This window comes from Zalophus californianus, chromosome 9 (genome assembly GCF_009762305.2).
Source record: "Zalophus californianus isolate mZalCal1 chromosome 9, mZalCal1.pri.v2, whole genome shotgun sequence".
Classification (NCBI taxonomy): Eukaryota; Metazoa; Chordata; class Mammalia; order Carnivora; family Otariidae; genus Zalophus; species Zalophus californianus.
In genome coordinates, this window is record NC_045603.1 from 59613577 (window position 1) to 59623623 (window position 10047).

Consider the following 10047-nt stretch of genomic DNA (forward strand, 5'->3'; position numbering starts at 1 on the left):
GGCCCAGCTCCTCCCCTAGAACTCCCTGTCCCTTCTCCTCCCTACCTCCAGTCCTTCTCCTCCCCCAGGGATGCATCCAGCCCTGCCCCACGCCAGGGCCACAGCACCTCTTCTCCCTCCATCCAATGACCCCCAGGCCCTGGCAGGGTGCCACCAGCTCCTAAGAATATCCTATCTGCCTCACTCACTGGTATTGATTGACATCTGGTCCTACACCAACGTGGCAAGTTCTTCACAGAGTCTAACCTCCATCCCTTCAGTTACAGCAGCTCATTTTCATGATCCTGCCAGTAGTGGGACTGGAAACCAACCCCATCTGTAAACAAGCCACCCCACCAGAAGTTTCCCTCTTCATCCCCCAGCATTCTCCCCTCCAAGGCCTTTCACCTGCTTTCCCAGACCCATAGTTTAGCAAGCAGAAAGAGAAATCTATTTCACAAGCATTATCGGCTCCCCACCCCCAACACTCCGTCTGCTGAGACCCAGATGGTCCTCTCTCCCGGGGACCTTCACCCACTCCCATTCGCACTTCAAGAGAGAGGCTCTGGCCTCTGGAGACCCTTTAAGGTCTTCAATTCGCCCTCCCTGTCGGCCGAGGGAACTGCCGGCCACGGGACCGCACCCCTCCCCTCCAAGTTTTCACCTTCGCCCTAGTGTTTTCCTCTCCAGGACAAGTCCGTCTCCGTGTCTAGCCTTCACCCCGCCTGCTGCATGCTTAAATCCCCTTTCCTTCTTTGCTCTATGAGACAACCCGTTTTCAGATCATAAATGAAATCTTCCTCTCACGTTTGCCGCCTCCTCTTGGCAGCGCCCCTCCACCTTCCCACTCCTAAAACCTGTCCCAGCCTGGAGAAGTTCTCCGTCCCGCTCCCCACCCCCACTCCCTACCCGGAACTCTGAGGACACCTGGATGCCGGCCGGGGCCGCCGACCATCCCCCCGGACCCGGCCACACCCGGCTCGCCCGTCGGCGGGGTCTCCCGCAGCCCGCGGCGCAGCCACGACAGGGTTAAGGTTCCGAGCTGGGGGAGGGGGCCGGGAGGGGCGGGTGCGGAGCCAATCGGCGGCCGCAGAGTCCCCGGGGCCAGAGCAGGGAGCGCGGTGCCGGGAGCCGGGAGCTGAGCGCGCCGGGCTGGGGCCGGGGCCGGAGCGGAGCGGAGAGGGAGTGCGCCCGCCCCAGCCCCGAGTCCCGCCGCCCGCCCTCCCGCCGCAGCGCCGGCCCAGCGGCCGCCGCCCCAGCCATGGAGCAAGACAACAGCCCGCGGAAGATCCAGTTTACGGTCCCGCTGCTGGAGCCGCACCTTGACCCCGAGGCGGCGGAGCAGGTGCGGAGCAGGGCGGGGTGGCAGGGGACTCGCCCAGCAACGGACGAGGGACCCCTGGGCTGTGGGATCTGAGAAACCCGCTTCGTCTGCCCTTCGCAGGGCGCCCCTTTGAGGGCGACCGCGCTCAGTTTGGGGGTCTTCTCTCCCCTCCCCCACCGCTGGAGCCACATCCCCCTGTCTGTGCGAGGACGAGCGCCTCCACTCGAAGCCTGTCCGCCGCGGAGGGTCCCTCTCTGCCTTCCCAGCCCTGGGGGAGGGGGCCTGCCTGAGGACACGACCCCTCCCCCCGCCTTCGCCAGGCTTGCATCCCCCACCCACTAAACCCCCCCCCCAGAGTTTCTGAGCTCGGATAGGGGCGCCGAAGGTTACGGCAGCCTTGCGGGAGGGGTTCGGGGCGGGGTGGGGAGGGAGAAGGTAGGTAATGGAGGGAGCCTGGTGCTGTCGAAAGGAGTTGAAAGAAGACAAATCGCCTCCCGGGTCCTCCCCTAACTGAAGGCTACCTTGCCTGACCCCAGAGAGTGAGAAGAAGAAGGAGCTGGGGAAAACTGAAAGGGGTGGGGCTTTGGGGAGAGGGGTGGTCGGGTCCACAGGCCGAGGCTCCCCTCTTCTGCAAGTCTGGACACGTGGGTCCGTATTCCCAACTCCTGCCCTTTGGAGCAGGGAGTGGGGTGGCATGGAGAGAATGGTACCGGGAAGCCAGAGGCAGGGGCTTTCTGGGAGCTGGGTGCAAGGGACTCCCTGTGCAAGGGAGCAGCACTGTGCTGGCCTTGGCTCAATGGGTGGGAGTCCATGGCCCTGGCCCAGCCCAGGGCCCGGTCTATTTTTAGGTCAGAGCCGCCTGGCAGAGGCGGCAATGGATGAGAGTGTGTGAGCAAGTGTGTGTCTCAGGGAGAGTGAGCGTGTGTGTGGAGAGGGTGACCACCCGTTGTCACTACTACCGCCCATTTACCAAATATTTGCTCATTGCTCCATCTCTTTCTGTGTTCTCTGTCCATTTCCCTGGACATCCCCGTTCCTAAGGAATACCCATTGGCCACAAGGTCAGTTCTCCATTCCCCCCAACCGGCTCCCAGGGGTCTGGCTGGGCCTCCCCACCTGAAAAAACTCTGTGACCTCTTGGGATGGGCTGGAGAGAGTGTCCTCTGTCTTGCTTTGGTGGAATAAGGTCAGGGTGTGAAGGGAAGGGTCGGGACACACACTCTCCCTGTAACTTCAGCTTCCCAAAGTGTGGGCAGGGGTGAGGAACCTGCCCCTGCCTCCTCTCCCTGGCCTGGGGGGAGCCGCCTCTCCAGACCTCGACGGGGTGACAGTAGGAGGGACTGTGGGGAGACCTCAGGCCTGGTGAGGATGAGGAAGGTGGAGAGCCTGAGCTTGGGGAGTGTTCCCCCAGAGTCAGGGGCAAGGCTGTTATGCCCAGAGGCAGGGGACTGGCTAAGATAACCTCAGACCCAGGAAAAAGACCCCATGAGTGTGGGCTGGGGGGATTAGGGGTGAAGTGACAAGGATTGCCTCCCACCGGCATAGACAGGTCTCACTGCCTGACACCTGCATCTGTTTGGTGTTCGAGAAGGCAGGTGTTGGTGTGTGTTGGGAGGAGGAGGGGGTAGGCCAGCTGGTTCAGGGGTCAGGAAACAGAGGAGGAAGAGAAGACAGTGGTAAGGAGCCAGAGTGAAAAAAGAGCTGGGACTTCTGCCTGCTTTTCTCTAATATTCCAAAATTGGTGTCCACTAGACCTGAAATTCTACCTGCAGTCTAACCTTGGCCCCTCTTGCTGTGTTGCCCAAGTGTGTTACCCCATCAAAAAGCTCCAGGCATGGCAGGAGCTCCTAATCCGGACGGACATGGAAGAGCAAAGGGGGTTAGAAGCTATGAGTTATGGAGCACAGAATGGCAGGGGGTGGAGGGGTGCCCACAACTACCAGGTCTTTGGCATGACTGGTTTGGCAGCAAATCAGAGGCAAAGGCACCAGGTGTCCTTGAGCGCTAGAATTTGAGATAGGTGCAAGAGAAAGAAGAGAGATGATCTATTCATTTCCTAGTAGTTCAGGTGCCTGGGAGGTGCTTTAGGAAGGCTGACCTGATTCCCTTCTGCTATAGGATATCAAAATTCTCAAAGACTCTGAGTGCCTAGAAATCTTGTCCAAGGCAAGGAAATGGGCTAAGGGACCTGTCCAACATCACAGAGCCCTGCTGCGCTCTCAAAGGCCCTTTCTGACGTGCTTGTGGTCCCTTCTCAGGATTCCAACTTCCACTAATACCCCCACCTTCTCCCTGTCTCTCTGACTCCTCCACAGCCAGCATGCCCCCTCCACCCACAGCAGGAAAGAAAGAAAAGGGAGTCCTCCCCTAGGGAAGGGATGGCCCTCACCCCGCAGATGTGAAGCCGACGTGCCCGCCTGCTGGTGCCCAGCACCTCTGCATCAGGAACGCCAGGCCGACTCACAACTAATGTTTGTGTAGTGCTGATGTGTATGCGCGCGTGCACATGCACACACACACACACACACACACACACACACACACACACACACACACAGGACTGGTACTGCCAGGGACCTTGAAATGTCACCCCAAACAGATGTTGCTGGAATCTCCAGAGAAAACAGTGACCTACCCCAACATACCCCCCATTGTACGCATCCCATTTCTTTGGGGAAAGTCCCCCTCTCAGACTAACACTGTGCCTCTTGCTGGGGCTGATACCCACTTTCTGGGCATAGAGAAGGGCAGGAGTCTTACCCCACCCCCAAAGGTAGTGATACTAAATAATGGGACACAGAAAAGAGAGGAATTTCATCCCTCAGGGTCCTCACCCTACTACTCTCAGCCCTGGATAATTTTAGCCCCTTTCCCAGCCCCTTTCGCCTTCCCTCCTCTCTTCTGCCCTGGAGGGAGCTGCAGGGACTCCAGCCCCACGGGTCCCCTCACTTCCAAGCCTCTAAACCCTCCAGAGAAAGGGGGGAAAAACCACATGTCCCAGGAGTCCTTGGACTGACTTCAACAGCAATCAACTTTATTGGCAGCATGGCAAAAGAACAGCAACCACCCAGCAGACGGTCCGCTTTTATACGTTAATTTCTTAGACTGGGACCCTGGAGCCCAGGGTAAGATTTTTCAGTAACTTTAGGCCCTGACTAGACTCCTGCTAGTATTTTATTTACCATGACAAGGATTTCCTCAGACCACATTTCCTGACAAATTAGGAAGGCAGTGTGTCCCAGGATAGGGAGGACTTTGGGGAATGAGCCAGCTCGTGGGCCAGAGAAATGCACCTTCAGCCCTACCTTCCCTGAGCCGTCCACCCAGGCTGGGCAGGGTCTGAGGGGTGCTCTCCACCAATGCCGGCACACCAAAGGTTAATGTCTGTTTGCGGGGGGGGGGGGGGGGGGCTGGACCACTGAGGGAAAAGCCTTGGCCCTCTCGGGTTATTTCTGACCATTGGTCAGGATGCACAGAAGCACAGCAAGCCAGAGATCCATGCATGAGAGCAGACAGAGCTGCTGAGACGGAGCACTAGGGAGATGCAGAAACGGAAAGGGGGCTGGGGGGTCTTTGGGTCCCCAAGGGGGAGGGGTGGGCCCGGGAATGTCCATCTTGGGATGGTAGGTTCAGTGTAATGGGGCATTTTTTGAGGGATCGTAAGCGGGGAGCCTGGATTATGTTGCTGAGTGGGATTGGGTGGGGCTTCAATGCTTCCACGTGCACTTGACCTCTTCCCTCAGATCCGGAGGCGCCGCCCCACCCCTGCCACCCTCGTGCTGACCAGCGACCAGTCCTCCCCAGGTAACCCCGGGGATGGGTCGCTGAAGGGCGTGGGGGCTGCTGAGGACAGCCGGGTCCAGTGAGAGAAGGCGGGCACCGGCTAGAAGGGCCTATCAGAGGAGTCAGGGAGAGCTAGCTCCTCAGCCCCAGGGTCGGGAAAGCTGTGGCTGCAATCGCAGGAGGATTTCCTTTGCTTTGGCAAGATGGAGCGGTGCTGGGGCAGGGGAGGGAGAGCACCTGGCTCCTAAGCCCCCCAGGAATTGGGGTGGTCAACTGAGTGCCGGTTGCTGTGGCAACAGCCTTCCAGGTTTCTCCAGCAACTGAGATGCTGCAGCCCCCACCCCCAGAGGCAGTGACAGCTGTGAGGGGGAGGGACCGCCTCCATCAGCCCTCTTCCCAGCCCCCAGAGGGGAAGGCGAAGGTCGGACACAGCTCAGGGAACAGCTGGTATTCCGGTCACCCGCGTGCCCAACCAGGTCTCCGAGAGTGTGGGGGAGCTTGCCAGGACAGGGGCAGAGAGGTGGTCATGCTCATAAGCCAGCCTGGAGTTCAGGATACCCGAGCCTCTGGCCTGCACCCAACCACCAAAAAGGATCGTACGTCCCTGCACAGGATAAACTTGCTGTTCTTTATCCGGGATTCCCTCCCATGCAGGGTTCAGCTCTGGACCTGGGGCGGGGGCAGTGGTTGGGAGGAGAGGGAGGAAAAGAGCCAAAGGACCACAGATCCTCCTTCAGGAGCCTCCAGGTCTGAGGCAAGGATGTAGACGGAGATTGACCACAGAGTCAAGGACAGGTCTCCGTGCGGGGAAGAAAGCAGGGCAGGAGGGAGCCCGAAGGGAGCAGGCCTGGGGCAGCCATCAGGGCAACCTTCCTAGGGGCAGATCAGAAAAGAGGTCAGCTCTGCAGGGACCCCTGGGTTTTCAGTCCTCTTCACTTTCTCCTTTCCCTGTTCCCCTCAGAGATAGATGAAGACCGGATCCCCAACCCGCTTCTCAAGGTGAGCTGGTCCCTCTCAGCAAAACCCAGAGAACCCAGTGATTCCTCAGGGGATTATTCCTCAGCCCCCCACCCAATCTGAAGGGCCTTTTGACTCCCTCTCCTCTGCATGCCCCCAAAGGAGCACGAGCGGACACACACACACCCCCACACACCGTATCCCCCACGCCCAGGCTCCTTGCTCACCATTGTGTGGGGGAGGGGAGCAGCTGGGAAGCAGGAAATTTTGCCCCCCACTCTCTGAAGCCCACAATTGACCCCCAGTCTCCCATCCAAAAGCATGGCAAGGCTCAGAAGGCGGGGGAGAAGGGCTGGCCCCCCACCTGTGCTCTGTGTCCTTCACAGTCCACGTTGGCCATGTCTCCACGGCAACGGAAGAAGGTGACGAGGACCACACCCACGATGAAAGGTTAGGAACCGCCCCCCTTCCAGTCCCTTCCTTCCCCTCTGTGCCTGAGGCGAAGCAGTGGACCTAAAGACCCCTTTGGAGGGAGTCCTTGGGAAGTCCTTAAAGCTGCCTTTATTATAGTCGGATTGTTGCTAGACAGTCTGGGCTGCCTCCGACTAGCTGGGAGGCCTGGGGGCACCTGCCTCACCTCCTGAGCCCTGAGTACCGCCTCACTGTGGCAGCTAACTAGAATATGGAGTGCTCACCACACAGAAGGTACTTGAGTATTTCTTGAATCTAAATGGAGTCTTTCCTCTTGCCCCCACGGGAGATGGAGTATCCCAGTGAGTTAGGAAGATCTTTGGTTCCTGAAGGCCCTGCCCCTCCCCTCCCTTACTTTTGAAGGAAATAGGTTTTATTGTGTAGCTTTAGGCCCTCCCTGTTGCCCAGGAAATACACACACACACACACACACACACCCCGCCCAGTTCAGATCTCAGAGGATGGAAAAGTCAGGCCGGCAATGTCCGACGGCCCTTCACTGGGTATGTGGAGTTGGAGAGTCCACAGAGGAGACTCTGAACAGTCATGTCCCTCTCTTTCTCTGTGCCCCCAGAGCTCCAGATGATGGTTGAACATCACCTGGGGCAACAGCAGCAGGGAGAGGAACCTGAGGGAGCCGCTGAGAGCACAGGGGCCCAGGAGCCCTGCCCACCTGGGATCACAGACACAGAAGCGGAGTTAAGGCTGGGCACGTCTGGGAAAGCACAAAGTACGTTCAGGCTGGGGAGGGACTGGCCCAGGAGGAGGCCGACCTTACCCATCATGGGGAGGGGTCTAATTGTAGGCAAACTGTCTTGAGAAAATGGATATATTTATATGTACTGCACGTATTTGCCTGTGTGCCCCTTTCCTTGCTGAATGACCACGGCCCCTCCCAGCTCAGGCCGCAGAGCTCCCTGCTGGAAGGTGCGAGCCCACTGTAATGGGAACAGCACTCATAGGCTAGAATCCTGGCTCTGTCACTTTAGCAGCCCAGAGGCTTCCAGCAACTTCCTTAACCTCAGTCTGTAAAATGATAACGATGATGCCTCTGGCCTTGCTTGGGTTGTTTGTGAAAATAAGATGAGACCCGTTCTTAGCCCAGCAGCTGACACATACAAAGCGGCAATAAATGGGAAGTGCTGTTAACACCTGCCCGCGGTCCCTTACCCCACGTGGATTCCAGAATCCAGAGTCCTTCCCACTATATGAAGGTGACATGGCATATGTACTGAATATTACACAACGCCCCAGCAGAGACCCTGTAATCAAACACATTAGTATTTCTGCAGTGAACTGAATGGTCCCACTAAATGGAATAAATAAAGACTACAAATAGTCCCATGCGAGGTCAGGTTTAGCCAAATTGTACCCAAACTTTTTTTCACTCTCCTTTGAAGGTTTTTTTTTTTTCTAATTTCTGATTGCAAATTAAAAAATAATAATAGTAATGACCCTGTAGTCATAGTTGTGATTAGAGAAGACACCACTGGTCTTGTCCGATTGCCCCCAGCCCGGTCTTGGGCTGTCTCTGGGGTCACTGGAGCATCAAATGGGGTAAGAAGAGCAGCAACCTCTGCCAGCCTTCATGAATACTGCCTTTCCCTCCCACTGCCCACTTTTCCTCCTTAGAGCCTGCAGAACCCGTCCCTAAAGCTCAGGAGAGGGGCAGTGAGAAACCCAGCACAGAGGAGCCCCCAACCCATATACCACCACTGGATTCCCAGGGAGCCAACTTGGTAAGAGCCCGGGGCTGGGTGGCCCGGTCTCCAGGAGAGCAGGCTGTGTGGATAAGGGCAAGGACTAAGATCTGGAATCAGGGAAAGGGGGGACAAAGGACCAGCTTCAGTCACTGAAAAGCTGTCGTCTCAGGCAAGAAGATTTGGGGGCATTACGTATCCACGGACAAAGAGAAATGGGATGAAGCCGCAGGACGAAGGACTGAGGTTGGGCTCAGTACTAGGGTTTCTGGCTCCTGGAATGGGTGATGGCAGTCCGCCATCAGCTTTCTGAGAAAAGGTGTTTGGAACCCAAAGGGAGATCCTCATGTCCTGCCTGCAGCGGAGGCATTGATGAGATAGCCTCGCGGGCTTTGATCTTACAGTCCCCCCTCCCTGCGTGGGCGGCACACGTGGGGGGAACTGGTGTGGGACATCAGAGGTTAGGCACTTGATGACGGGCAGAGCAGCAAGGGTGGGGACAGTGGACCCTCTGGTCTCTCACTCGCCCTCTCTCTTTCTGCCCCTCCCCCACAACAGGTCTGAGAGTGAAGGAGGTATCCTGGAATGGAGACTGCAGTTGGGAATGCATGGACACTGGATGTTTCTTATTCTTCACGTTTAGGGAAAAATCTCTTGTTTTTAAAAAGTGATAAATTTGGTGTTAGGTCCTTGGTATTTTCCTTCTTTCCCGGCTTGGAGAATCCTTTCTGCCTCCCTTCTTGTCCTGCCTTCTCAGCAGCCCCCTCTCCTTCTGCCCAGCTGGTCTGGAAAGGAGGACATTGGGAAGCTGGGCTGAAGCCTTGAGAAGGGGGTTGGGAGCGGGGAGAGTTCTCTCCCCCAACCCTGCCCTTACCTGCTGTGGCAAGAAAGATGGGGGTCAGACAGGTGTAAGGACTAACTTCCAGGGCACCAAAAAGGAAGGAAAGGCCTGGGTTCTCTTCTCTTAATTGAGGAAAAGATACCACCAGCACGCGGCAGGCCTGCCCTGCAGCCGGGCGAGACTTGGGGTTCTAAGGCCGGTCCAGCTGTGCCTGTGCTGTGGCCGCCGCCTGCTGGACAAAGGGGGGAACTGCACCCTGGCCCTTGGCCCAAGGGCAAGAGGGGGTGTTGTGTGGATGGATGCCTCCTGGTCCTCCGAGCCTCCCTCAGTGATTCCCAGGCTTCGGGATGTGGTGCCTCCTCCAGCTATGAGACCACCGCCCCTATTCCAACCCAGTAGCAAAGATGGGTTGAGAACACAGTGGCTATTAACAAAGAGGTCCTGGCTGGGAGCCAGAAAGATCAGCTCTCTCCCTGGTCTGAGACTCGGAGGGGCCAGGGCAAAAGACAAAAACCCAGCACAGGTGAAGAAACTTCCATGGCCAGCCGGCCTCTCCTGCCCGCTGCTTTTGATTTTTCCAGGTGGTGGAGTGGGGAGGGGAGGAGGGAAGGCGAGGCTCGCCCCTCCTTACTGAAGAAGCACTTTGGTAGAGAGAGCCTCAGGAGTCCCACTCCTGCCATCAGAATACCTACTGTGTGCCCTCAGGCAAGACCTCCCCTCTCTGGGCCCAGCCCCCCCACCCACATACATAGTAGGGAGAACACCACACCAGTATTTTTTCAAGCTTGAAAGAGACAGTGTATATGAAGATGCTCGGTGGACTTCCATCCAGTGAACACGAAACACAGCCAGGCCTGGTCTCCCTTCTTTATTGATCTCTGGCTATAGCAGGGTTCTGGGAGACCAAGGGCAGGGGTGAGTCACATGCGTCTCTGCCCCACTTGGGGTGGGGTAGGAGGGACAAGTGTCAAGGTGGCAGGTCTGACAGACCA

At 57.4% G+C, this 10047-nt stretch overlaps 1 protein-coding gene across 3 annotated transcripts; it reads left to right on the forward strand.

Annotated features, from left to right (window-relative positions):
* The first annotated feature begins 614 nt into the window (after positions 1-614).
* On the forward strand, positions 615-8903 carry PPP1R1A (protein phosphatase 1 regulatory inhibitor subunit 1A). 3 transcript variants are annotated; one of them, XM_027593073.2, is made up of 7 exons: positions 675-1324; positions 5047-5107; positions 6048-6085; positions 6364-6493; positions 7089-7244; positions 8147-8253; positions 8773-8903. In XM_027593073.2, exons 1-7 carry the CDS (start codon positions 1241-1243, stop codon positions 8776-8778), a joined length of 582 nt encoding a protein of 193 aa, XP_027448874.1. In that variant the 5' UTR covers positions 675-1240; the 3' UTR covers positions 8779-8903. The 3 variants fall into 3 exon arrangements, with proteins under 3 accessions (XP_027448876.1, XP_027448874.1, XP_027448875.1); XM_027593074.2 differs by having other exon boundaries at positions 688-1324; positions 6430-6493; XM_027593075.2 differs by lacking the exon at positions 7089-7244 and having other exon boundaries at positions 615-1324.
* The last annotated feature ends 1144 nt before the right edge of the window (positions 8904-10047 follow it).

Coding starts and splice junctions, on each gene's coding strand:
- PPP1R1A (XM_027593073.2), top strand. CDS start 1,241: ATGGAGCAAGACAACAGCCCGCGGAAGATCCAGTTTACGGTCCCGCTG. Junction 5,108..6,047: donor CAGCGACCAGTCCTCCCCAG/GTAACCCCGGGG, acceptor TGTTCCCCTCAG/AGATAGATGAAGACCGGATC. Junction 7,245..8,146: donor CACGTCTGGGAAAGCACAAA/GTACGTTCAGGC, acceptor TTTCCTCCTTAG/AGCCTGCAGAACCCGTCCCT.